The sequence below is a fragment of the Trametes versicolor genome, assembly GCF_000271585.1.
Source record: "Trametes versicolor FP-101664 SS1 unplaced genomic scaffold TRAVEscaffold_13, whole genome shotgun sequence".
NCBI classification, from domain to species: domain Eukaryota; kingdom Fungi; phylum Basidiomycota; class Agaricomycetes; order Polyporales; family Polyporaceae; genus Trametes; species Trametes versicolor.
The window spans coordinates 1992788-2017582 of NW_007360333.1; the positions used below are offsets into that span (position 1 = coordinate 1992788).

At 57.5% G+C, this 24795-nt stretch overlaps 9 protein-coding genes and 1 non-coding gene across 10 annotated transcripts; 3 read left to right on the forward strand and 7 right to left on the reverse strand.

Annotated features, from left to right (window-relative positions):
• The first annotated feature begins 652 nt into the window (after positions 1 to 652).
• Positions 653 to 2888, forward strand: TRAVEDRAFT_175239 (FAD/NAD-P-binding domain-containing protein). The gene is made up of 5 exons (XM_008046400.1): positions 653 to 914; positions 966 to 1824; positions 1880 to 1998; positions 2063 to 2192; positions 2247 to 2888. Exons 2-5 carry the CDS (start codon positions 1087 to 1089, stop codon positions 2682 to 2684), a joined length of 1425 nt encoding a protein of 474 aa, XP_008044591.1. The 5' UTR covers positions 653 to 914; positions 966 to 1086; the 3' UTR covers positions 2685 to 2888.
• A 726-nt stretch (positions 2889 to 3614) lies between these two features.
• On the reverse strand, positions 3615 to 6015 carry TRAVEDRAFT_75238 (uncharacterized protein; the record flags this gene model as incomplete). The annotated part of the gene is made up of 7 exons (XM_008046401.1): positions 5559 to 6015; positions 4365 to 5478; positions 4275 to 4312; positions 4197 to 4204; positions 3893 to 4135; positions 3699 to 3828; positions 3615 to 3643 (listed from the first exon to the last, which is right to left on the reverse strand). Exons 1-7 carry the CDS (start codon positions 5782 to 5784, stop codon positions 3615 to 3617), a joined length of 1788 nt encoding a protein of 595 aa, XP_008044592.1. The 5' UTR covers positions 5785 to 6015.
• Positions 6016 to 6102: 87 nt separating this feature from the next.
• On the reverse strand, positions 6103 to 7793 carry TRAVEDRAFT_53514 (uncharacterized protein; the record flags this gene model as incomplete). The annotated part of the gene is made up of 6 exons (XM_008046402.1): positions 6103 to 6131; positions 6202 to 6331; positions 6387 to 6629; positions 6688 to 6695; positions 6763 to 6800; positions 6859 to 7793. 6 exons carry the CDS (start codon positions 7791 to 7793, stop codon positions 6103 to 6105), a joined length of 1383 nt encoding a protein of 460 aa, XP_008044593.1.
• Positions 7794 to 8512: 719 nt separating this feature from the next.
• TRAVEDRAFT_t237 lies at positions 8513 to 8584 on the reverse strand. Its single transcript has one exon. It is a non-coding gene; the product is annotated as a tRNA-Glu (tRNA).
• Positions 8585 to 8836: 252 nt separating this feature from the next.
• On the forward strand, positions 8837 to 13462 carry TRAVEDRAFT_32004 (uncharacterized protein). The gene is made up of 10 exons (XM_008045873.1): positions 8837 to 9265; positions 9317 to 9407; positions 9509 to 9635; positions 9682 to 9976; positions 10026 to 10047; positions 10098 to 11504; positions 11554 to 12341; positions 12401 to 12738; positions 12797 to 12854; positions 12910 to 13462. Exons 1-10 carry the CDS (start codon positions 9086 to 9088, stop codon positions 13246 to 13248), a joined length of 3645 nt encoding a protein of 1214 aa, XP_008044064.1. The 5' UTR covers positions 8837 to 9085; the 3' UTR covers positions 13249 to 13462.
• Positions 13463 to 13746: 284 nt separating this feature from the next.
• Positions 13747 to 14172, reverse strand: TRAVEDRAFT_24417 (uncharacterized protein; the record flags this gene model as incomplete). The annotated part of the gene is made up of 3 exons (XM_008045820.1): positions 13747 to 13782; positions 13846 to 14004; positions 14065 to 14172. 3 exons carry the CDS (start codon positions 14170 to 14172, stop codon positions 13747 to 13749), a joined length of 303 nt encoding a protein of 100 aa, XP_008044011.1.
• Positions 14173 to 15130: 958 nt separating this feature from the next.
• Positions 15131 to 16581, reverse strand: TRAVEDRAFT_175251 (NAD-P-binding protein; the record flags this gene model as incomplete). The annotated part of the gene is made up of 7 exons (XM_008046403.1): positions 15131 to 15345; positions 15413 to 15436; positions 15500 to 15704; positions 15773 to 15852; positions 15911 to 16092; positions 16142 to 16299; positions 16366 to 16581. The coding sequence occupies 7 exons, from the start codon at positions 16579 to 16581 to the stop codon at positions 15131 to 15133; spliced, it is 1080 nt and encodes a 359-aa protein (XP_008044594.1).
• A 1883-nt stretch (positions 16582 to 18464) lies between these two features.
• TRAVEDRAFT_134767 (uncharacterized protein) lies at positions 18465 to 21243 on the forward strand (the record flags this gene model as incomplete). Its single annotated transcript, XM_008046404.1, has 12 exons — positions 18465 to 18540; positions 18597 to 18631; positions 18680 to 18714; positions 18769 to 19109; positions 19167 to 19277; positions 19329 to 19397; positions 19463 to 19766; positions 19821 to 20219; positions 20272 to 20463; positions 20539 to 20736; positions 20766 to 20952; positions 21010 to 21243. The coding sequence occupies 12 exons, from the start codon at positions 18465 to 18467 to the stop codon at positions 21241 to 21243; spliced, it is 2181 nt and encodes a 726-aa protein (XP_008044595.1).
• A 241-nt stretch (positions 21244 to 21484) lies between these two features.
• TRAVEDRAFT_53519 (kinase-like protein) lies at positions 21485 to 22745 on the reverse strand (the record flags this gene model as incomplete). The annotated part of the gene is made up of 6 exons (XM_008046405.1): positions 21485 to 21575; positions 21633 to 21718; positions 21776 to 22045; positions 22093 to 22234; positions 22295 to 22526; positions 22580 to 22745. 6 exons carry the CDS (start codon positions 22743 to 22745, stop codon positions 21485 to 21487), a joined length of 987 nt encoding a protein of 328 aa, XP_008044596.1.
• Positions 22746 to 23343: 598 nt separating this feature from the next.
• Positions 23344 to 24109, reverse strand: TRAVEDRAFT_53520 (uncharacterized protein; the record flags this gene model as incomplete). The annotated part of the gene is made up of 4 exons (XM_008046406.1): positions 23344 to 23619; positions 23697 to 23745; positions 23821 to 23836; positions 23887 to 24109. The coding sequence occupies 4 exons, from the start codon at positions 24107 to 24109 to the stop codon at positions 23344 to 23346; spliced, it is 564 nt and encodes a 187-aa protein (XP_008044597.1).
• Between the last annotated feature and the right edge of the window lie 686 nt (positions 24110 to 24795).

Sequence of the window (24795 nt, forward strand, 5' to 3'; positions counted from 1 at the left end):
CGCTATGTATTTGATAGACGGAATCCTATGTTCGCGCGATGACTGTCCCCGCTATTACGAGCCCGCGCCCGCCTGCCAACCCAGGTGCGAACCCGCGCATTCGATCCAAACGCCTGCGGAAAACATACGGCAAATCTATGGAATACTGCATATATTCCACAGTTATTCCACGCGTTCGCCTGCAACATATGTCAAGAAAACTTTGTATATATATGGTATTTGTCCGTGTTTTTTTCGTAGCAAATGTCATTCGACGCCCAGTGAAGGCGACCTGCCTTATTTAGAGGCACGACGGTCCAATCGTGCTGATCTTATTGGCTGGCCTCAAGTTCAGCAATTCGGGAGGCTGTCGCACACGCCTGGAATGTGACATCCTCCTCTTCTCTTGCCACGATGCACAAAACTCCTTCCGTGGCAACTCTTTCCTCTCATTTTGGCTCTTCCTCTGGCACTCATGTACATGCCAGGATACGTTTTGAACGGCGCTCAAGCGCTGCTCCTGAATGCGGGGTAAGCCCCATCATTGATCCGCCATAATTAGGGGAAAACTATCCCGCGGTCAGCGTCCTTTCCCCGCAACGGTTCGGACTCGGTCTGCGATGTGCGCGGCGACGACTCGACCCTCCTGTCTCCTGCTTGATTCACCGGCCTGCGATTCTGTCTGCTTGACTTCTCTCGACTTGCCGATCACCACAACGTAACACTCCATGACACCTATCCGCAAACGGCACCACCGCCAGCCTCCGATGTCCACGTGAGGCTGACCCCTCGCCGGGTCTTGCTACCGGCGGCACGGCACTCGGAGCAGCCTGGCGGGCCAAGATTGAAGGGGAGATTCAGTGCCCCGAGCTCAGTTTGGCAATGGCAGCGTCTGACGACGTTGTCAGCATGAGAACCCGTGTGCATGTCTGATGGTGGGTCTTGCCTTCTCTTCTGCATGACGCCCCGACCTGACGCTCTACCAGGGCTATATCATAACGCCTTCGTCTAATCCTTTATCCTAGTGAACGCTATATTACCCCGCTCAGCACCAACGAACTTAACGTACTCATCCCCCTATTCTACCGCTCTTCCACCCGTTCCACCATGACCAGCCACCAACCCATCAACGCCGCCAAGGCTGAAGGCATCAAACACACCACTCTCTACGACGGCCGCAAGGCTTCCCATCGCCTCCATGTCCTCGTCGTAGGTTGTGGGATGGGCGGGCTGGCCGCCGCCCACTGCCTCGGCCAAGCCGGGCACAAGGTCACCCTCTTCGAGTCTGCTGCCTCCATAAGCGAGGTCGGTGCCGGCATTCAAGTCACCCCCAACGTCTCCCGACTTCTGCGAAGGTGGGGCGCTGGAGAAGCCCTCGAGCGCGTTACCGTCCGTCCGGAGGCGCTGGTGTTCCGTCGGTACGAGGATGGGGACCGAGTAGCGTATACCCGCCTCTCAAACATGGAGGAACAGTACGGTGCGCCATACTACCACATCCACCGCGCGGACCTCCACAAGATCCTGTACGACCTCGCGGCTCCATTCATGACGCTCCGGCTCAAGGCGACGGTGGTCGGGGTCGACCCGAACACGCCCTCGGTTACCCTCGCGTCCGGGGAAGTCGTGCGTGGGGACCTGATCATCGGCGCAGACGGCGTGAAGAGCCTTATCCAGGGCGTCGTGCTCGGGCACACGAACCCGGCCGAGCCGACCGGAGATGCGGCCTACCGCGCCATCATTCCCTCCCACCTGCTCCTGAACGATCCCGATCTGAAGGGGCTCGTCGACATTCCCGAGATGACGGGATGGATGGGCCCGGGCAGACACATTATGGCGTACAGTATCGTAAGTCACTGCACCCGCCGTTGCTGGTTTCGGACGGGGGCTCACACCCCTGCAGCGCGCGAGGAAGGAGTACAACCTCGTTCTCATTCACCCGGACAACGGTTCTGTCGAGTCCTGGAACGCGGAAGGCAGCGCGGACAGGATGCGTGCCGACTTTGCCGACTTTGAGCCGCGGTGAGTGCGGGCGCGCCATCCTGTCTGACGTCGCGCACTGACGCATGCCCCTGACGCTCCGCAGCATCCGGAAGTTGCTTAGCTTCGTGGACTCGACGCTCAAGTGGCGGCTCATGGACCGCCAGCCGCTCAAGACGTGGATTCACCCCTCGTCCAAGGTCGTCCTGCTGGGCGACGCCTGCCACCCTATGCTCGTACGTATCATTCACCCTACAACCTGCGAGTCACCACATTGACACAACTTACAGCCTTACCGCGCGCAAGGCGCCGCGATGGCGATCGAAGATGCCGCCGTGCTCGGGAACCTACTGTCGCGCCTAACCGACGCCGCGCAGCTGAAGACGCTCATCCAGGCCTACGAGGACCTGCGCCTCCCGCGCACCGCGGAGACGCAACGGCAATCCCGCCTGAACCAGAAGATCTTCCACCTCCCGGACGGGCCCGAGCAGGAGAAGCGCGACGCGGGCATGCGCCAAGCCATGGAGGCGGAGCTGCGCAAGATGCAAGGCAGCGCGAACGGCACCTCGGAAGACGCGCTCGAGGGCAGCCCGAACCAGTGGGCAGACCCGAAGAAGAACACGGCGCAGTTCGCGTACGATGCGGACGCAGCGGTCGAGCGCTGGTGGCGCACGATGGGCGAGCGGAGCGTCGGGCCAGCGTTCGAGCGGGTGGAGCACAAGCTGTAGGGCGTGGTGTGCTTCGCGCGGGGACTTCGTGCTTTGGCAGGCGGGTGTCCCCGCTGTGCGGCGTCGGCGTCGGTGCGGAGATATATGGGGACGATAGACGGTCACGAGTCGGTGCACGACAGTTACGAGTTGCATGATAGGCTGACCCCGGATCAGGATGTATATTATAGGACTCTAGGAGGCCCGGATCTATTATTTCACGACGTATGCTTTCCTTGCGCAGCGCGACAGGCGAGCCTTTCTGGACGTGCGCGCACACTCGTGTGCCGCCACTGTGTCAGCGGGAGATGCATGAGGCAAGAGCGCAGATAGGATATGTCCTGGCGCCGACCGCTCCGGAGGGAACGCATGCGCAGCGGGCTCATAACGTACAACGCTGCCCCACGCACGTCTGCGTTCACGAATGGGGTAACGTATTCACGGTGCGTCGTCTGATCATCAGCCACTTATGTGCACGTCGAGGCATGGGAGTGTCCGATCCTGCGTAGGACGGTCTAGAGCGAGCCTAAACCACATCGTTCAACGCCAGAACGGAGACGTTGGTGAGAACCTGCGAAGAGCCCGCTGCGCTCTCACGCCGGTTCCGCGAGGACGGCAGGGCGGAGTCGGAGAAGGGGGTGCGCGAGACGCTCTCCTGGAAGAGGGGTGTTGACTAAGAAAAGCAGGAAGTGCGCGTCGGACCCCCTTGGGCGTGGGTGCGCGTCCTGCGAATGCCGGCGGCTCATTTGTTTAGCCATGCGCCACTGCCAGATGACCCCCGTGCAGGCGGAGGGTGTGTGAGTGAGACGCACGAGAACGGCACCGATGCAGAATAGCGCAAAGCATGAATGGAATACCATACTTGAAAGGCGTCTGGGACAGTACAGGTGCCAGTGGACCGCAGCAACATTGGCACGTCGAATAACGAACGAGAGTATGCGGCTCATTCGTTTAACCAACGCGCCATTGCCAGATAACTCCTGCAGACTGCATAAGAAACACGCACAAAGGGGTTATCGATGGAAAGGTACTGACCGAGGGGATCGTCGTCCTCGTGGTCCGCTCCTGTCCACATCCCGAGCGCGCCCATCGCAGAGCCAACCCCGCCAAGCTGGACGAGCTCAGACGCCCACTGGTCGGCCGTGTTGTCTTCATTCATCGAGTTCTGTGTGCAGCGTAACAGAGACTTAACTGGATGTCCACACTTCATATGGATTCGAGGGACGTACGAAGGACCAGCGAACGCCGCCGTCAGCGAGCGCGCTTACGGTTCCGTGCACACGTCGGACGGTGTGGACGCCGAGGTAGACGTTGCCATCCCATCCCTCACCACCTGTCTCTCCTTCAACATGGAGAGTCGGACGGTCGGGGTATGCTGCGATGGGCGAGGGCGAGTAGCCGGTGATGCGCAGAGAGAGAGGGCTGATGATATAAACTTCTTCGAGCTCGGGATCGTCATACTTGCCGTTTTGCTGCGCGCATTGCAATGATAAGAGTCACTGAAGCCACTTGATGGACGAAACGGGGACGTACATGATGATCTGCGCGGAGCAACGGCTACCGGTCAGAATGGCGAACGCCCATATTCAAGGTAACAGGAAATGTACGCACAGACGAGGTCGTCGTAGCCTAGCCAACAAACGAGACGTCTTTTTTCCTACGGTCAGCCGTTTGAGCTCTTACTATCATAGTCGGACGTACCTCCAAACGCCTTCCACCCCCGCCCAGTCGCGCTCGAAGGGTTTCTCGTTTCTGCCTTCAACGCCACGAACGGCCGAGGCACCGGCGTTATTATCAGAGCCCTCAACGGGGCTGCAGTCGGCACTAGACGGCAACCAGGTTCCCCCGCGGACGTTGTCCCATGCACCTATGATCTCCAACCCATCTCCCCGACGCTCCACGAGGAGTGTGGATTCTGCGACCACGCGCGCGGCCGCTAGCCAGGACCAGTCGGGGCGCAGCAGCTTGGCCGGCGGGACTCTTGCAGCTCGAGGTCTGTTCGTACCGGGCACCCAGTCTGGGTCATCGGAGTCGCTGTCCTCCGCATATTCAGTGGGACCAACAGGTAAGCCAAAGCGGGTCTTCTGGGAGTGGACAGGTAGATAGGGACCCCAGCGCCTTCGTCGGGAGAGGTAGTCGAAGTTGAATACGCGCTGGCGGGCGTGCCAGTGGGCCCGTTTGCGCTGCATGTCCACGGTCATGTCCTCGATAGCAAGGCGTAGGTCGATGTCTTTTCCGGTAGAGATGAGATCACTTCCTGCCGCCGGAGGCGCTACGGGGTCAGCCTGAGGCTCTACTTCGGATTCTACGGTTGGAATAGGGATGAAACCGAGGTGACTGATGATTTGTCCCGCGGCAAGCCCTTCTGGCGTCTCAGGCCAGTCATCGTCGTCCTCGATAGTGTCGAGCGAGATCCGTGTGGTCAGCGATGCCGGTAGACCGTTCGAGAGGGTTTGTCTGAGCCAGGCAACGTTGAGGGATGGCCGTGATGGGGTGATGTTCCGAGGCCACAAGCCAGAGAGATCGGTCTGCAGTTGCGCTGAATTGATCAGCTGGCCCGGTGCGAGCTGCGTCTGCGTGTGTGCAGGGAAGACCGTAGGTCGTGGACTCAGATCAGGGCAGGCGCTTTGTATGGCCGATACGAGGGCTTCCAGGGCTCGAAGGTGGTCAGATTGGTTTGTAATGGGCGGCGGGTGGATGTGACAGACTGCGGGTTGGGAGGAGCGGGCATGCTGCGTCCGTATCGGCTGAACACACTGCGTGAAGAAGCGGTTGGCCCATGCACGGTCTTGTAAATCCTTCTGCCAGTCTGGCTCTGTGTGTTGCAACGTAGTCACCGCATACCATACATCAATGTTTCGGGCCTGACTAATGATTAAAAAAAGGACTGCACACCTAAGGCCGGGCGACGATCAAGCTCTCTAGGGTCATCGAACATAGTGAGAAACAAGGAACGCCATAAGTGATGATCTGAGGTGTGGTAGACGATCGAGTAGAGTCGGCGGGATGTGGCAGCGATGGCAGCGACACTGGGGGCGTCGTTATTCGCAACGCAAGCGATCAGTATCTCCTCCACAAGTTCGTGAGGGAGAGTTGAGAATGCCGGCCGCTCCGGTGTCATCCTGCACCAGTGCTGTACTACTAGTAGCTGGACGATTCGTCTTCTGCAGTCAATCTGTAGTCGAGGTGAGAGCAGGAAGAGACTCAGCGACTTGACTCAGCTGCAGCACTGATAAACGGTACGTGGGAAAGGACAGTGAGTCCGGTCCGAGATTCACCGTACGCGTTTATCGGAGTTCAACGACGAGCTGACAACAAGTACTCACGAACGCAAGAGAAAAATCGCGGCGCGCAAGGTCGAGTATAGAATACCATCTGGTCAGTAATAATCACCACTCGGGACCACTGAGGTTCTGGCATACTTCCGAGCATCGACAAGCTAGCTGACGCGCCACTGCCATATCACCCCTGGACCGATACCAACCGAGTAAACAAGAAAATAAGCACAAAACACGCTGAGAATAGCCAAGATACTGACCGATCGGGTCCTCTTCCTCGTGGCGCGCTCCCGTCCACATCCCCAGCATACCCATTGCGGATCCAACCCCGCCGAGCTGTATAGCCTCGGAGGCCCATTCGTCCGCGCCGTTGTCTTCATTGAGGGATGTCTACCACCAGAATGAGCGGCGTTGGCAATTGCGAATTTTGGAAATAGCAGCTCACGATACACCAGCGCACGCTGCCATCAACGAGCATGCTCACCGAGCCGTGCACGCGACGTACGTCCTCGTCCGCGAGGTCCACATTGCCATCCCATCCAGCGCCACCCATTTCGCCTTCGACGTGGATCGTCGGCCTGTCGGCGTACACGGGGTTAGGTGATGGCGAGTACCCGGTGATGCGTAGAGAGAGTGGGACGATTATCCAGGCTTCTTCCAAGTGAGGGTTGTCAAACCTTCGGGAACGCTGCAAGTAGTCAGCCCAGGTCAATGTGCACAGTATTGAGCAACCAAGGAAGTCATACGTTATGACCTGCAATGTGCACAACCCACGGGTAAGCCGGGCGAGCGCGAAATAGAATAATATCAGTAGGACGTACGGATGAGATCACCATAGTCTAGCCAGCATACCAGACGTCTGTGAAGTGCCATCGGTCAATGATTTTGCATGCAAAGAACTTGTGGGAACGGTATACCTCCACACACCCTCCACACCCGCCCAGTCGTATTCAACATCGCCATCTTCCTCCTCGGACCCCTCAGCTTCTTCACTTGGGTCGCCCGGGGCAGGTCGCAGCCAAGCACCCTCACGAAGATTATCCCAGACTTCAAGTCTAGTAATGTTATCCGGGGACTCGTGTGCGCGCAGCGTGCATTCAGCGACCATCCGCGCGGCGCCGAGCCACGACCAATCCGGGAGAAGCGCCTCTGCCCGCGGAACGTCTGCTGTCTGCGACCTGCGACCGGCCCGTCGCCGGCCGGGATCTTCGTCCTCTTCAGAAGGCTGCGATGACCCGCCCTCCGAAAGCACTGCGAGATAGGGACCCCAGTTCCTCCACGGCGATAGGCATTCTAAATTGAAGGCGTGTCGGCGGGCATGCCAGAGAGCGCGGTCGCGCTGAGAGCGCTCATCCATCTTGGGAGCGCTAGGCGGGTGTTTGTTTGCGCGCCCACTAGGTAGAGGATGAACGTGAAAAGAGAAGCTGGCCGGATCCGAATCCAGGTCTGTAGAGGGAATGGGGATGAACCCCAGGTGGCTGACGACGTGGCCAGTCGCGAGTCCTGCCAGCGTTTCAGCGTACCAGTCGTCTTCGGTGTTGTCGAGCGAAATCATGGCAGTCGACACGGCCGGGAGACCGTTTGCGAGGATGTCCTTGAGCCACGCCACATTCAAGGAAGGGAATCCGGGCGGGATATCAGGTGGCCACCGCGGCGTCTGTGCGTTGAGCTGCACAAGATTGCGCGACGTTGAGAGAGCATGTTCCGTCGCCTCGGGGGGGACGGTGCCTCGCCGGGGGTCTGGGGCGGCTGTATGTATCGCAAGAACGATGGTACGTAGTGCGCGAACGAGAGCCGTTTCTTCGGGCGTGCCGCGAGGGGGATCTATTGAGTAAATGATAACCGGCCTCATAGAACGTAACTGCCGCATGGTGTCTACCCTGACGGTTGAAGGCGCATGCCGCGATATGAATCGAAGGGCCCAAAGGCGGTTCTGAAGCACCTCTCTCCAGTCTGGAGAACACCAACGTTGTGGTAGACGCAAGTACCGTTAGCGAGTTACATTACTATCTGGGTAGCGAGTATGCTCACCAAAGTTTACACTATCATGATAGCGGAGAGTCCTTGGGTCATCGAACAGTGTGAGAAGCAGCGAGCGCCATAGATGATGGTCAGTGGACCGGTAGACGGTGGAATACAGCCGTCGCGATGTTGCGGCAATCGCAGCAACGGTTTCTGCATGTCCGTTTTCCGCGCAAGCGATGAGTATGGCTTCCAGGAGCTCCTCAGGGAGAGATTGAAACGACGCCTTTCTGTTATGCATGCTGCACTCGTACGAAGGTCGCTGGGAAACCGATGGAGGGGAGGAGAAAAAGACACAGAAAGTGCGGTGCTATAGTAGCTCTGTAGTTCTTTCCGAGAGAAATTGCACTGATCAGTGGTTACGGCTCGCAGTCAATGTCATGTGGATGATACATGCCTCTGAAAACACTGGCAATCAGACCCTGCAAGTCCAGGAGAGCACAGACGGATAAGTCCAGGCGATCGTTGCGTCGGTGATGACTGAAAGCAAGTACGTATTTGCAATGGCGCTGGACAGGCTTCTTCATGGTGAACGAGAGAGAAAAACGATTCCGACACGGGGAATCGAACCCCGGGCTATCGCGTGAGAGGCGATGATGTTAGCCACTACACCATATCGGATTATTTTCTTGGTGGCATCATTTTATATTACCGTTCCGATTGAATATGCCGGACATCAGGGCCGCGCAGATCCGGGCTAGGCACGCTCGACGCCGTCGGGAACGTCGTCGACGCTCTCTTCCTCGACGTTGCATGGCCCCCCAACGACGTAGGGTTTCCTACGTGGTACCAACCCCCTCAGACCCCGTTCCTCGACTTCAGCTCCCCTCTAATGATCACGCTCGGAACGGTACTCTCGGGCCCCTCCTTATTCCTGTCAATACGACTTCGCCTCCTCCGCCACCGACTCCGAAATGGGCTCAGCATCCACGGCATAGGCTTGGAGTATCGTGCCTGGCCTTGGATACATCAACACAACTCGTCGGTCGCGCTTCGCCCGAAGGCATTCTCTATACGGCTGGACGAGATGGTCTCGTTATCTCCTGGGACCTCGGCATGCCCATGCAACGTCGAACACAACGGTATGGTGCAAGCGGACGCGGCCTACGTCGTTGGGAAGTCATGACGAACTGGGCGGACGATGTGATTGAGGAGGAGGCGGAAGAGGGCGAGGAGTTCCGCAGCGACGGAGACGTCCTTGGGGAGGTCACCGGCAAGGTTCGGAGGCGGATCCCACCGGAGTCTTCGATTCCATACGAGGAGCAGTGGGAGACAGACAAGGATGCCTACCAGGCCTCGAAGGTGCGCCATATCATCCCTAGAAATAGGTCTGGTGTCCTCATGCTTGCGTAGGCCCAACCGCCAACAACACAGTTCCGCCAATCCGTGCAGATGCACTCGGACTGGGTCAACGATATCTTACTATGTAATTATAATCAAACCCGTAAGTTATCCGTTTCACCCATTGCTGTCGTGGTCTATTCTCAGAATCTCTATGGAGGCGTATACATCCTGGCCTGACGAACATCGCTAATCCTCGCACAGTTGTATCAGGTTCCTCCGACGGCACCATCAAGGCATGGTCCCCCCATTCGCATGGCTCAAATGCGCCATTACAGGAACCCACCGTCGTAGGCACCCATGCTGACTACGTTCGCTGCTTGACATACTGGTGAGTACATGACGCCCCCTACGCTCGTTTGGCTTACATTGTGTAGCCGTGAACAACAGTGGGTTGCGTCCGGGTCGTTCGACCGGACGATCAAGCTCTGGGATCTGGCCACGGCGTCTGCGAAAGCCGACCCGCTCATCACACTGCATCCTCCAGAGGCCGCGGGTCCCAAAGCGTCCATATACGCGCTAGCGACGGATCCGTATGGCTCTGTGGTGGCCTCCGGGTCGCCCGAGCGTGTCATCCGGATGTGGGATCCTAGGTCAGGCAAGCGAATAGCGAAGCTCGTCGGGCACACCGATAACATCCGTGCGATTCTCATTTCGGAAGATGCGAAATATGTCAGTGGCTCACGCTTCGTTATAGGATACCGCACTGACCTTTCTTCAGTTGCTTACTGGGTCAGCGGATGGTACGCGGTGTCTGGCTGATCCATACGGCTTGCTGCTAACATTCATTCAGCGTCCATCAAGCTCTGGTCACTCTCGTCTCAGCGCTGCTTGCACACCTTCACCCATCACACTGAGTCTGTCTGGTCGCTCTCGTCATCTCATCCTGCGCTCGAGGTCTTCTACTCTGGCGACCGCTCTGGCTTGGTGTGCAAAGTCGACGTTGAGGGCTGTGCAGACGTTTCTGAGGGCGAGTGCATCGTCGTCTGTCAAGACTCAGGCACGGATCGCACTGGCTCTTCCCCGGGTGCTGAGGGCATCAACAAGATTGTCGTCATGGACGACAACCTGCTCTGGACAGCATCTGGCAGCTCGAGCGTGAAACGGTGGCGTTTACCGGCGAGAAGGGCTGTGAGGGCTGCGGCCCTGGGCGCGGAAGGTGCAGTGGAGAGCCCTGTGTACTCACCACCACCTCTGGATACTGCGCGGGACTATCACACGACCCGTTCGTCCAAGCGGAACTCTTTTGACTTCCCCAGCTCTCGCACAAAGTCGCCTGCGCGCTCGCCCTCCATCACATACGAGAATTCGAGGAGCAGCAGTCCGCAGTTCTCCAAATCCCACCGGGTTTCACTCACTCCTTCAACCAACACCATACCCGCAAATGTCGACCTCGACATCGATCCAGAGCGGGAAGGTGAGGAGACGTGGTACGGCATTCCTTTCGACAGCCTCGTACGATTGACATCGCCCAACGACACTGGGTTCGCGCTGAGTGCCCGCTCTATGCGCGGCCCGGACCCGGAGATCGCCACACTATACTCGGCGGCATCGGTACTGAGTGTTCCCCGCATGGTGCGCTCTCCAATACCGTCTGGCATGGTACAGCCTGCGGCGACCTCGACACAGTCGGCGCTACGGAGCGCGAGCCCAATGCGCAGCGACACTATCCACTCGCGCACGCGGTTCAACGAGGAGAGCCAGACGTTGCAAGCGTTCCCCCGGCCCCGTGCGGCATTCGATGAACGCGAAGTGGCCGCGGACGCGATACCATTGGAGCAGGACCCAGACGAGATCATCCATGGGGACCACGGGCTCGTGCGCTGTATCATGCTGAACGACCGCGTGCACGCCCTCACTGTCGACACCGCGGGGGAGGTCGCGGTGTGGAACGTCGTCCGTGGCGCGTGCCTAGGTCGGTTTTCGAGCGAGGACGTTGCGGCGGCGAGTTTCAACGGGAGTGACGCGAGCTTTGCGGGCGGCAGCGAAAGCGGGAACGAGAAGCAGCGGAGCCCCCGCGAGGCACTAGAGACCGTACGGGAACGAATAGAGGGCGAGGCGGTGGTCTCGTCGTGGTCTGCGCTGGACACGAAGACGGGCGTGCTAACAGTACACCTTAGCGAGAAGTGCTTCGAGTCTGAGATTTACGCTGACGAGGCAGGGTATGGGCCCGAGCGACAGTTTAGCGAGGAGGCACGATGTGAGTCCCATACACATACTGGTTGTTCGGCGATTCTGACGATCACTAGTGAACATCGGCAAGTGGGTTCTGCGGAACCTCTTTCAAGGCTTTGTACGAGAGGAGCAGCGACTTTCTTCCCGTCGTGCTCGCGAACGCAACTCACACGACTCTTCACAACATCGCATGCAGCGTGGGACCGCTCCGACGCATATTGACATTGGCGCGCCGACAACCAGCATACGAAGTCGGTCCTCTTCAGACGTCTCTGCCCGCAGCGCCACTTCGAGTCATGCAGGGCCGAGGAGCGCTACGATCGTTCTGGCCCCGAACATGCTGCCTGCGGTGTCTCCGTCTATTGCCCCAGCCCCGAGGTCTTCTCCGCTCATGACGCCCATGATACCGTTGCACGGGAGCATACGCGACTCAGTCCTCTCCCCAATTCCGCAGTCGCCCAGCACCGCAGACGCGACGCCGATGCCGCGCGGCACCTCGCATACGAAGTCAGAGACTATAGCTACACCTGGAGCACCACCCTCGTCATTTCCACCCACGGGGAACAACGACTACTTCTCGCTGCGCACCCGCCGCGGATCTGTCTCGACATCATCTGCTGGAGCGCCGACCCCACTGGCAGACGACTTTTCTGGGTGGGGCCCGGGCGGGAAGCCGGTCTCGCCGGCGGCGGCGTCGCCGGACGCGACGGCGATGCCGACGCCGAGCACTCCGACAATGGGAAGCATCATGGGTCGCCTGAAGGCGTTCGGGAAGAGCTCTAAGCGGCAGGCGAGCGAGACGTCGGGTGCTACGACCCCCGGTGGGACGCTCACTTCCGTCCCTGCTGGGATGGCATCTACGGTAAGTCCAAATTATTTGTGACTTGATGTGCGAGACTGCCGTATTCAACGGTTCTCTAGGAATCTGTCACGACTCCTGTGGCGAAGACCCCGGCACAGATCATACTCTCTGGCCCGGTGACCCCACCGCCTTCGAGCGAGGCGCCTGCACTACCTCTCCCACCGCATACGTCCATCGTCATCTCGGAGGAGGCGCCCTCGGGCTGGGTGACGCTCTATAGGGGACAGCTCTCGAGTACCGCTGCTGATGCTCGCCAGCTGGAGGAAATTATGCCGCTGTGGCTACTTGAGTGTTTGCTGCAGAACAAGGTGCCCTCCATCCCGATCACGAAGATCAGCTTCGTGCTGTTGCCGTTCAAGGAGACAGACGGAGAGCAGTTGCCTGAGCTGTTGAACACGTACGTGTACATCGTGTCACCGCCGGGCTCATGAGCTGACACCTGCATGTCCGCTCAGGGCTCAATCAAAGTTGACGGCGAGTCGGTTCCTGCGAGTGCGCAAGCTCACGAACCATGTAAGCCTTCCCCGCACGTCCTTTAGCCGGGCCTAATACAATTCATCTCACGCAGGTTCACGATAAACTCGAGCGACTCGCCGCAGGATTGCACTCCCCAGGTGTTCCCACCTCTGCCTCGGCCTCTGCCGCAGCGACGCCACGCTCCTCCTTCGACGCGCGCTCGCTGTCCTCTGGGCGCGCACGGTCAGAGCACGCGGAAGCGCGGGTGCGCCCGGAGGACCAGTACGAGATCCTGTGCAACGACGTCGTGCTCCCGCTCGACATGACCCTCGCCGCGGTGCGCCAGTTCGTGTGGCGACAATCTGCAGAGCTCGTTATGCACTATCGCCGCAAGCGTGCGCTATCCCCTGGTTCTGTCTATAGCGGTCATGGTGCGGTGCCTGCGCGCTGATCAGGAGCTAGGTAAACGGGAACTGTGTGTACGCTTATGTGTAATGATCTTGCTTGTTCATCTTGTTTATTCACTAGAGCTCGTACAACCGTATTATATGTAATTTTGGCGAGACTGGCTTTACTCTATATGGATGCTAGTAGTTCTGTGTTGTATCAGGCATTGGGGCGAAAGCAGGGTTAGTGTGAGTTGTTTGGACCTACAGCTGCACATGGTGTGTGAACTTCAATTTGGGTGTTCTTATGATTTTGGAACGCCCATCTCACTCCTTGCTGTCCCCTCCAGATTCCGACGGCATGCTGATCTTCCCAAGAACGCCGGGACAAGCTTGCTACTTTTCCTAAGTAGCACTCAATCGACGCATTTCTTCACGCTCGAAAGGGACAAGTGCGTAGCAGATAAACGATGGTGCATTAGAATCATCCCAGCACATTAACCATGAAGTACGTTATCCCTCGCCTCCAGCCGAGAGACCCCAAATTAAACTCGTCCGCAGACTTAAGCAGGAATGCAGCTGACCGCAACCAAACCGTGCTATAGCCAGAGCGGGTCAGAATGATTTACTGCGGGAAACACGCGCCAGAAAAATACACGCACCACATTGCTGTTCTCGCAGCACTCGGCGTGGGTCTTGCATGCACCCGTGGCGAGGCCACCGGTGGTGAGGTCGGTGCAGCCAAGGCCGAGGTCGACGTTGGTGTTGTCGAGGGTGACGTTCATGAGCTCCAGGATAACGGTTCCCGCAGGAGAGTTGGCCTAGCACAAAACAATGGTAAGCCTCCCGCACGTTAGACCATCAATGGAGGGTTGACTGACCGGCTCGAGGTTGTCGCAGCACTGGAGAGTGCCGGTGGGGCAGTTCTGCTGGGCCGCCGCGAAGAGCGGGAGGGCGAGGACAGAGGCGACAAGGACGCGAGCGAACATCGTGAAGGACTGGTGTTAGGGGTGGACAGAAGTGTTCTGGATGTTGGGCTGCTGTTGGTGGGACTGGAGAGCCATTGCCCTCTGCCGGGGGGTTTATATACCTGCCCGCGTCGTGGCCCGCCATGCAGCGTCGTCGCAGCTTTGTCCGCATCACCCTTCACTATCCTTACCGGCAGACGATCGTCGGTGAATGGTGCCGGAAACAGCACCGGCGAGCCCCGTGCTTCAGGTCGCTTGCGGCAGCGGGCAGGCTTGTATTCCTTTGCATAGCTGGGGGGTAGGGTATACCCATCATCAAACGTTTTCGCTTGTCAGCGGTGTGGACCATACTCTGTGCACCGCCATCGGGGAATTCCAGCCGTCGGCTGTTGCACAAGATCGCGAGCTTGGCAGTTGTGTGCGTGCCGGTGGAGAGGATGGAGGGAAACGACCCGTATAACCGTGTCTTCGCCCGAGTCTTAGGCGGACCTTCTCCGGGATGCGAATGAGCGGATGCACCAGGCTGACTTGGCGGGGTGTACGTGGCAACCTCGAGCACTGAGTCTGGTCGTGCTAAGGAGCCCATCTACCATGTGGGTTTAGACACGAAGGGGCCTGGACGATGCCCACGTCTGAATCAGAGTTAAGTCTTCGCGTCGACGGAGTGACGTTTGTGACTCACCGGATCGAGGTACAACGGTGCTCATTTCTTACTATGTTCCACAATAGGGCGCTCGGAGTCGATGCTGGCTCGTCCAGAGCTTCCGTACCAACGCAGATTCCAAATCGATCGTCCACGGCCAGTGCAACCCAAGTGTAACCTTAGGGGGTGCCTTACGACGAATGCTACACTATGGTGGGATCGCTCTTCCTCCTTGACGTTAACGACTCTGCTTTCCTATATACACAGCATATTCTATCCTACTTGATTGTCGGAGCTGATAGAACTTAAAACGGTGAGGTGAGTTCTTACGCACTACTACGCCTCGAGGTGCTTCAGCCAGCCCCTTCCACCAAAGTCTGCGACGAGATCCTGAAGCGTCTCCGGAACTGTCTTGAACATCATCCCAAGGAGCCTTTGGGCCTTCTCGTTGGAGAAAATAGGGTGTGCCGGAAGCGCATCCTTGTCCTCCGCAACCACGGGGTGAATCTTCGCGAGGGAGGGCAGGAAGTTCTGCTCCTGCGCAGCGTTGACTGTGGTTTGCAGTACAGAGATTAGAGGTCGGAAACCCGAAGCTTAAAAGCTATGACAGATGCTTACACCAGTCTTGCCAGGTGCAGACGTCTACAGATACACTGTGAGTCAGAATCTCAATGATCGCTATCAGGCCTTTGAGTGGCGACGTACGAGACACCGCGGTGAACCGCTGCCCTGCTGCCTCTGGGAGCTCGAGCGCTCGAACGTGCATCTCTGTGACGTCCCGAATGTCGACGTAGTTGAAAATAGTGGGGGTCGGTTTCTCTGGGGCAGGGATTGCGAATAACTGGGTCCATTCCAGTATGGGGCTCGGCGTGGTGAAAGCGGCGGGAGAAGATGGGTCATCCGGAATGGGCTGTACATTCGTAGAGATGGTTAGCATCGCTCTGAGCAGTGCGCGAGTCACCATAGAGCGAGACGTACTCCGAGGATCCAGCCGGGCACGATAGTACTTAGCTCGTAGGAGATGGTGTCCTTGTTGTCCTCGTAGAACTTCCATGCAGCTGCGGACATGTAAGTTGCTCGTGTTGGACTGGACGCGATCAGGCTGCGGATTCGTACCCTGTTCAGCCAGAACTTTGCTCGCATCGTACTTCCACCACCCCGTAGCCGCCTTTCCCAGCTCACGGACTTGCTTGACGGCGAATTCGTTCCAGTCTTCCTCAGTGTATACGCGAGTTTCTTCCTGCACGGTTTCCGCGATGGCGCCTATGGACGATGTGACTACGACACGTTTGATGTCTCTACCGGGCGGTACGCAGATTAGCAAGAATTCGGATAGTAGAGATTCACCCTGCGTACTTGTGCTTCGCGGCGGCTCTCAGTATTCCCAGGGTACCATCTACGGCGGGCCGTATGTACGCCTCTGGATCTTCGAGGGCGAAGGTGACTGGAGTTGCAGTGTGGACAACGCCGTGCACGCCCTCAAGAAACGGGTCTATAGCATCTTCCTGCGTCGAAGGGGAAGCTTTTTTTAAGCGTGTGCTCCCACAATAGGTGGTGTGCGTGGTGCTTACCGCAGCGATGTCGGGGATCAATAAACAGTCGAACGCGCGTGCGCGCGAAGGATGCTTTGAGCTTATTAGACTAAAAAGCGCGTCCGCTTTCTCCTTCGTACGGACTGCACCAAGGACGGTGTACTCTTTCTCGAGCAGGGCACGGAGGACCCAGCAGCCTACGTACCCGTTGGCGCCTGTGACGAGAATTGTGGCAGGTGGTGAGAGAGTTGGCATGATGGTCGTGCACGGCAGATTGGGAAAATGATACTGAGACTCGCTCTCGGGGCATATATATGCGCACAAAGTGTGGCGATAAGTGTGGGAGGGGCGCAGAGCCCGTGACCCTGCCGGGAAGCTTGTGGCTGCACCGACGCGTACTTGAGATTTATTGGTAAGCAAAGAAATAGATAAAAGCTCCGAGAGACTTACTCAATCAGCGCTCGCATGGAAAGTCCAGAGACACCTACTCCTCGCACTAAAATGCATCCAAACGAGTGGTCACCGGTGCCCCGGGCTATCGTCTTTGAATCGGGGGCCCCTTATGGACATTCGCAGATGCAAACTGGTCCACAGGGACCCTATGTCTTAATATTAAGCGAGGCCTGAGGGCTCAGGAGGAGTCGAGGATGCTCACCGAAATGCCTTCGGGAGTGTTTGAAGGAGGAGTGAATGGAAATCAGCAGCGTAGTTGTTCGACAGTTCGATAATCAACGATTTGCAGCATGTCGCTCCAGGCATGAAGGGCTTACGCATTAATGTGATAGGAATTGACCCGTTTCATGCGTGGTGGAAAGCTATGCGCAGTACGTGTCCCGAGATGAGCTTCCCCTGCCATGCACTTTGGCGAGTCGGAAACTTCCGGGCCTCCACGTGGAGCGGTTCGCTCACGGCGCTTATTTGACACTCCCTTCGTGCGGCGCACGTCGGTGGACTCGACCACGACTGAGTCGCCTCAACCCATCGGTCTTCCCGCTCGCGCCTCTGGATGTCTTGTATCCCCCTTGAGATCTCCTACAAGCCACGATGTTTCATGAAATTTGGCATGACTCTACTAGGGAAACGAGGTACAGGCTTCTGTAAGTAATCCCGGAGAATTCTACAGATCTCGTTCTATCTTTTTGCCTTGACAGAAGTACTACCCATCTTGCGTTGTGCTGCGCTCCATGTGGAAACCCCTTCACAGAAGGAAGATTAAAGCAAAAATGGGCGTATCTTCCGAAATGTTACACACGCCGTGGTCGTAGTCGGATACGGCATTGTGGCTAGGGACCCGCCACGCGCGCGGCGGCCAGGTGCTGCAGCACACGACGGTCTGGCAATTCCACACTTATTCTGGTTTTGTCGTGCCACATCTGGTCAACTGGTCAACGTGAGGGTGCAATAGGGACTACGCTCCGACGTGTCTTACCGCAGCACAAGCTTCGAAATCAAAGATGCCACCGAAACTTACACGCCTTGCCACCGCAGCGATCGTTCAACAGCGCATTGCTCGTCGACGCCGGAAACGGTCGTACAGTGTTCCAGGGAGGGAAGTTTCGTAGGTGAAGACGGCTGAGAATCTTGACCGCGAAGCGCACATCGTAGACGCCATCCTCATATGGCTTGCGTAGAATGCGTCCTCGTTTCTGGAACCCTGCAGCGTGCCAGAGAAGGCTGGATTGCAGTTCTGTGTGCGCGGTATAAATAAAGGCGGCTCCTCGAGCTCTACAGCGTATCGTCCAACCCCCACAGCACGTCCATTGACTTTACAGCCATGTCGTGGTTCAGGTGCGCTGCCCCAGATCTGTTCCCTTCGCACTTTGGGCTGACGCTCATCACAGGAAGAACAGTCGGACTTCTAAGGTACAGTCTTACTCTGGGCGGCGCGCCTGGAACTACATGTTTACTTATCATCACTCAGAAATCTACCCAAACCAACGGCGACGACGGGAATGAGACGACTTCGAGCGGCCCAAACTCCCGGAGCCCATCCCCGAATGCCTTAAAAAATGACGACCGGAACGGGAGGGATGGCTTGGCCGAATACGCGCGTAAACGCCGTGAATTACTCCGCCTCGCGCGCGCGCTGGCAAACCTTGGGTGAGCTGCTTGCGAATTCTAGCGCGTTGATAGGTTTCATGTCACGACATTCGTCGCATAGAGCCACCGACCTGATCCAAGTTCCACGCATCGTGGTCATCGGCGCCCAGTCCAGTACGTATGCCCTCCTGCAACATCATGTAGTTTGAGACTCATGAGAACCCTTACAGCCGGCAAAAGCTCTCTGGTGGAAGCTGTCACGGGGGTAAGTGATTTTGTAAAAAATATCTCGCATACTTCTGACGCCGACTAGATCAACGTCCCCAGAGACAGCGGCACGTGTACCAGGTCAGCGCAGCTGTTAAATAAGTACACTCCACGCATACTAATCACTCGGTTCAGGTGTCCTATGGAATGCACTATCTTGGCGTCCAGCTCGACATGGTCCTGTTCCATTTCCCTACGCATCATCGGAGACACGCATAATGGAGCCCCTTCGATAGTGGCTTTCAGCCCGATCATCACCGACCGGAATCAAGTTGAGGTGTGGATCAGGGCGGCTCAGGCAGCCGTCCTGTGCCCGCATCTTCCGCGCGAGACTTTCAAGGGGAAGAGCCGGGAGGAGCTAAGGATCCTCACCAACCCCGACCACGATCCGAAGGTGCTGGCGTTCACCAAGAATGTGGTCATCATCGATATTTGCGACCCGCGCGGCGCGGACCTCTCGTTCGTAGACCTCCCCGGTACGTTTGTGCTACGCATTTTTGATGGAATCACACTTTTTCTCACTGGTATCTAAGGCCTGATTGAGAACGCGCCCGATGCCTCACTTGTGCCGTTGGTCGAGGACATGACGAAGACGTACATAGAGCCTATGTCGACGATCATCTTGGTCACCGTCCCCGCAGCAGGTGCGTCTCTGTGAGACCCGTGTCATTCTACGCGTGTCTGATTCCTTACAGACGATCTTGACAACCCGAAGGCTCTTATGCTCGCGAGGAATGCCGACTCGGAGAAGAATCGCACCATAGGTGAATCGCAGCGTTAATGATTCCGTCCACTTCTGACCTGGTACTGACCCTCTTTCTCTTGATAGGTGTCGTCACCAAACCCGACGGTCTCACATCGGGGGACATCGGAAAGCGCGAGACGTGGAAGGAACTCTTCGATGGCAAGGAGTCGAAGCATAGACTCGCAAAGGGATACTATTGCGTCCGTCTCCCGACTGACCAGGAGCGCCGAGGCAGCGGGTCTCGCGAGAAGGCAGAGCGAATTGAGCGGGAATTTTTCAACCAGAACGCGCCTTGGAAGGATCTGAAGAGCATCGGCAAGCAGCGCCTCGGCGTTCCCAACCTGGTGCACGACATCAGCGAGCTGCTCATGGGTGTGATCCAAGAAGCGTGAGCGGTCTTTGTTTCCTTACACGCATGCGTATACTCACGGGCCCGCCACAGGCTCCCCGCCATGCGCATCGCCGCCGCGGAACAGCTCGCGGCGTGTCGCGCGGACCTAGACGCGCTGCCGCAGATGCTCACGTCGGACGCCACCGCCGAGGTCATCCGATGCGTGGTCGAGTTCTGCGAGACCATGCGCGCTGCCATCCACGGCGAGGGCAAGGACAAGTCGTTCGTGCACGAGTGCCGGCGCCGCTTCCGCATGTTCGAGCGCACGCTCCGGTCCACTGCGCCCGACTTCAGGCCGGGGCGGAACGAGGACCCGGTTCCGGACCCGGCCGAGTTCGCGGTATACCGCCCTGTGGCGGACCGCGACCAGTTCGGGGAACCGCCGAAAGACTTCAGATCGTATCCCACTGGGCCTATCACGCTTGCGGATGTGACGCAGGTCATCAGGGAGTGAGTCTGGTTGTGCTCTGAAGCTGCGTATGCGGTACTGAACGCGTCGCAGCGCGACGGGCTGGGAGCTTCCGCACAACATCCCCTACGAAGCGAAGAAACGTCTGATTAACCGCTTCTTTAAGAACTGGCCAGATGCGGAATGCGAGTGCTTCGATAGCGTCGCCTCAGCCCTGCGCTCAGAGGTACAGGACGAAGCGGAGGAACACTTTGGGAGGTTTCCCGCTCTCAAGAAGTTCATGAGGTCCGTCTCACTTTTCGTGCGTGATGGGTCGCGACTCATGAGGCCTTGACCGATCGCGCTGTGTGTCCATGACAGGTCGAAGCTGGACACCCAGCTGGATGCCTACGTATCCACGGCCGGTCCTATCGTCCAAAACACGTTGAAGTCGGAGAGCGACCCCTACGGAACGCAGAATCTCCGTGATCTGAACCTGATGCGCGATCTTTGGCGTGTTCAGTACAAGAACGCCGCGGCGCACAAGACGCATCTCTCATATCTCGATCGTCACGGTACGTATGCTGCTCGCGTCTCCTGGGTCCGAGGAACAAGACCGCTGATCACAAACAAACAATAACAGGTTACGAAAACGAGGCCTTGCGTGCCCTGGCGTCTCTCGGTATATCCAGGGTGATAGCGAGCGATCTGTACCGCTTGCAGCCCTTGGAAGACATTAGTGACGAGATCACCGTCATGGCGGACGTGCGCAGCTACTTCCAGGTCACTTACAAGGTGCGCAGAGCCACCGTCTCTTTGTTGGCTGTTTTTCTTACCTCCGCATTGCACTAGCGCGTCGCCGACGTGATCCCGGAGGCTATCAAGCTCAACCTATTGTTCCGCTTCGTAGACAGCCTGCAAGCACATCTCATCGGCTCACTCGGGCTTGGCTCTCAAGATGCGGGGCAGCGCATGGAGGCGCTGCTGACCGAGGACCCGCTGGTCGCGCGCGAGCGGAAGAGGCTCCAGGACAGGCTGGCTCAGCTCACAGAGATCAACCGGCACTTGGCCAACTTCACGTTCTAGCATCTCGTTCTCCCACGTGCTGCGTCACCGCGTTCTTCGTCTGTTGCTCAATGGCCATCGCTTGTATAACTCGTTCTCGGTAGAAGATAGTCTTTGTATCACCACGTTCTCCTCACCATTGTAGTTTCGTCGTATATTGTGCTCAACCCAGGTTTATTGGTATCGTCGCTCCCAAGGCAGAGTCAACTCAAGAAAACGCAATACTAGCGAGGGTAGGTACTGCAAGCACAGGCTTGGCCAGTCACTTGAAGCTAGTGAACGTCCAACCCACCGGAAGTTGGAGATAGGGATGTTCCCGCAGCTCAGCGGCCGACGGGCGGTCGTCCGGGTCACTACGAGCAGCGTCAGCACGCCCGAGCGGCACAGCACTGTGACCGATATCAGCTCACGGAGTGAAGCAGTGTTTCCGAAAATCATCCGCGAGCATCGAGAGCTCGACGCCCTCCGGCAGCGGCGGGGCCTGCTTCGTCTGAAGCTGCACAACATAGTCAGCCTTGTAGTGCAGTAACGGGAGTTCGGGAGGCGGACGTACGTGTATCAGGACTTGCAGTGCTTCTTGACCGAACCATGGCCACTGGGCTGTCCACATCTCGTGCGCGACGCAGCCGGCGCTCCAGATGTCGATGTTCGAGGAGTATTTGGCTGTCGCGTTCACGACCTCTGGGGCCATCCAGAACAGGGCACCATGCATCGTCGTGGCTGGGTCGGCCGAAGGGACGTTGTCGGCGCGTTTGTGGAGGTCGAAGTCGGAGAGTTTACACGTGCCGTCGGTTTCGACGAGGACGTTGTCGCCTTTGAGATACTGTAGGCAGGTGAGCACTGAATCCGCTGGACCAAGGGGAAGCGTACTCGATGCAAGAACCCCTGCGAGTGGAGGTATTCCAGCCCGCTCAGAATCTGGCTAGTGAACGACCTCGTGACGTCTTCGTTAAACGGGCCGTACTTGCGCAGACAGGTCGCGATAGAGCCACCGGGAACGTACTCCATGAAGCTATCAAGCAGCATCAACACTGGCAGATAGGTCTTTAGAAGCGTGAGTGAGAGAACTCACATGCTCAGCAGCGTAGGGGTCTCTTCGAATCCGAGATACTGCACCAAGTTGGGGTGGTACAAGTCTATGCTCGCCCCCGTCGGCCGGGCGTCACCCCCGCGTGAGGCCCCCGTGCGCGCGATCTCAATCTGCTTGGCCGCAATCATCTCCCCGGTGGTAGAGTTGAGAGCGAGGTATACCCTGCCGCTGGTGCCTTTCCCGATAAGCTCACCTCGGACCCACCGGAAGACGGCTACTCGGACGCGTTAGTAGACAAGCGGGTATCCGGTACACTGCCATACTCACGTCTTACACCGGATACTGGCGCCGCAGCGGACGTGAAGTCCGCGCTGTTAGCGAGTGTCCCGACGCCAGCGTTGTCGAGATCGTGTGTGGGGAAGTAATCATTGAGCCGCTCGTATATGGCCTCTGGAGATGGGCGCGGCGCGGGCGTTCCAGCGGAATGATTCATAGCGACGATTGGCGACTGGACGGTGGAGCAGGATATTGTGCTTAGGGCGTGAGGAGAGGGGAGAGCCTAGAGGACACAATCTCATGCGAGGTTGTCAAGCATGAAGGCGGGTGGGTTTGCTGCGACAAGCTGTGCAGCGCGCAACAAGCAGCCTGCTAGATCAAACCACAGAGCGCATGCGTGCATTTGTTCATCGTGTTCGACCACCCTGACATCGGGGATGGCGAGGAAAGTCCTTAGGACACCGGGTACACCGCCGGCGCGCTCATCTACTGGGAGCCCCCCATCTCCATGCAGACGTTGCGCAACATAGGGAGTCCGAACCACCCCGTTGGGTATCCGCAACCTTGGCCGTGACAGACGTTTTGGCATGCTGTGTGAAGGGTACGAATGTTCAGTGTACCAGGCGATCGGCGTACGCGTTTACTCTCATCTTCTTCCATAGCTTGCAACTGATACCACATACATAGCTATAGAACTCTCATCAAATAGTCGGATATTGCACACAGTAGCAGGGGCTTAGACTAAGACGCCGTTGGGGACCCTCCTCGAGTCTGTTTTGAGTAGCGTCGAGTACATAATGTGACAGAGATGAGCCCTATGTCCCCTCTTCCACTGCGACCTCCGCGCTCGAAGGCGTCCCCAACTCCGCTTCTCTCGCCCATGAGTCCACATCTACCCGCGCGAATTGCAGCGTCCCTATGTCCTCCCAATCCTCACTTTCCAAGAACGCGCTGTCTGACTCTGGGCACGCGGCCTCCTGTAGGCGCACGAGGAAGTGGACGATGAGGATCGTCGTGAAGCTGTCGTATGTGATCGTGATGAAGTCCGCAAAAATGCCCATACTCTCGCGTGCGCCGCTACCCAGCGCATCCTGCAGCGAGGCGTCAGTCCCAACGGAATGAGGATGTGTACGTGAAGACGAAACATTTAAATTTAAGGGATGCGCACCTCGAGTAGGATGACCACTAGGTAGAGTATGTTTAGCGTCGTGAGCACTCTAAAAAGCTCTGTCAGTGAGCCTAACACCGGAGCAATTATAAAAGCATGAGTACGAATCCTCGCTCTGACTGACAGGAAGTAGATTGCGCCTGCCCAGTACGGATAAGTCTTCAATGTACTCTTAGGGGTGCGAACGCACCGTTTTTGTACAGGACCTCTGCAAGCGTCGTCGTCCTCCCAAATCCACGCAGAATGTCACGGTTGCGGTACGCGTGTGTGGCCGTCCAGGTAAAACACAGCACGATAACGTCGCTGAGGATGAGCGCCACGCGCGATGCAATGATCACTGGAAGTGGGCACCAGGGAAGCGTGAGTCCCAGTGCACGGCGACCCAAGGTAAGATATACTGACAGCTGCAGCATTTCGGTCAGCCAATGAGTGTAGCGACGCTCACAATGAATGTGATGCGGACCTCAGGAGTACGTTATCGACCTTTATCATGCAGACTAGTCGCATGTGCATATTAACAGTCCCGAGTACCCCCTCGAGCCGTAGGTGCGCCTGACGATTGTCACGTATCAGTTGGAGATGACCGGTGACCCCTTGTTCCGTGCTACAGTACTACTCACCGCTTTCACAGCCACCGGGACTATGGAAAGAAAGAGAACAAGGGCTGCCCACAACCATTGCTTACACAGTGCATATACCCGTAGAGCCGAGAATGCTGTTAAGACGCGAAGGCATGCGCAGTGTTAGTGGTGTATCGCGTATCGTCGTTTGTGATGTGTATACCTGCCCATGCAACATATTGTGAGTACTCCAGGAAGTGCCCAACAGCTATTGTGGGTACACATCTAGCAGCGCGTCGGAAAGTGCACGGTAGCGTCAATCTTGGAGATCGCCGATAGGTGCGACGGGGCACTCACCGCTTTGGAGGAGGACATAGTGAGTAAATATCGGGGCGAGAGTGAAATATAAGAATGATTGCTTACTTTGGACGAAGCGATATCAAGATGGAACCAGGGCGTGTCATATATAGACCAAGCGAGGGTGGTGTAACGAGTGGCAAGGAAGAGGGCAGAGGGTCCACTGAGTTTTCGGCGCCAGA

What these genes read in the sequence shown, in the direction of transcription:
- TRAVEDRAFT_175239 (XM_008046400.1), top strand. Translation starts at nt 1,087, where the DNA reads ATGACCAGCCACCAACCCATCAACGCCGCCAAGGCTGAAGGCATCAAA. An exon ending in ACATTATGGCGTACAGTATC is followed by an intron (nt 1,825 to 1,879) that starts GTAAGTCACTGC and finishes ACACCCCTGCAG; the next exon opens with CGCGCGAGGAAGGAGTACAA. An exon ending in TTTGCCGACTTTGAGCCGCG is followed by an intron (nt 1,999 to 2,062) that starts GTGAGTGCGGGC and finishes GACGCTCCGCAG; the next exon opens with CATCCGGAAGTTGCTTAGCT.
- TRAVEDRAFT_32004 (XM_008045873.1), top strand. Translation starts at nt 9,086, where the DNA reads ATGACGAACTGGGCGGACGATGTGATTGAGGAGGAGGCGGAAGAGGGC. An exon ending in ATGCCTACCAGGCCTCGAAG is followed by an intron (nt 9,266 to 9,316) that starts GTGCGCCATATC and finishes ATGCTTGCGTAG; the next exon opens with GCCCAACCGCCAACAACACA. An exon ending in CTGCTGGGATGGCATCTACG is followed by an intron (nt 12,342 to 12,400) that starts GTAAGTCCAAAT and finishes ACGGTTCTCTAG; the next exon opens with GAATCTGTCACGACTCCTGT.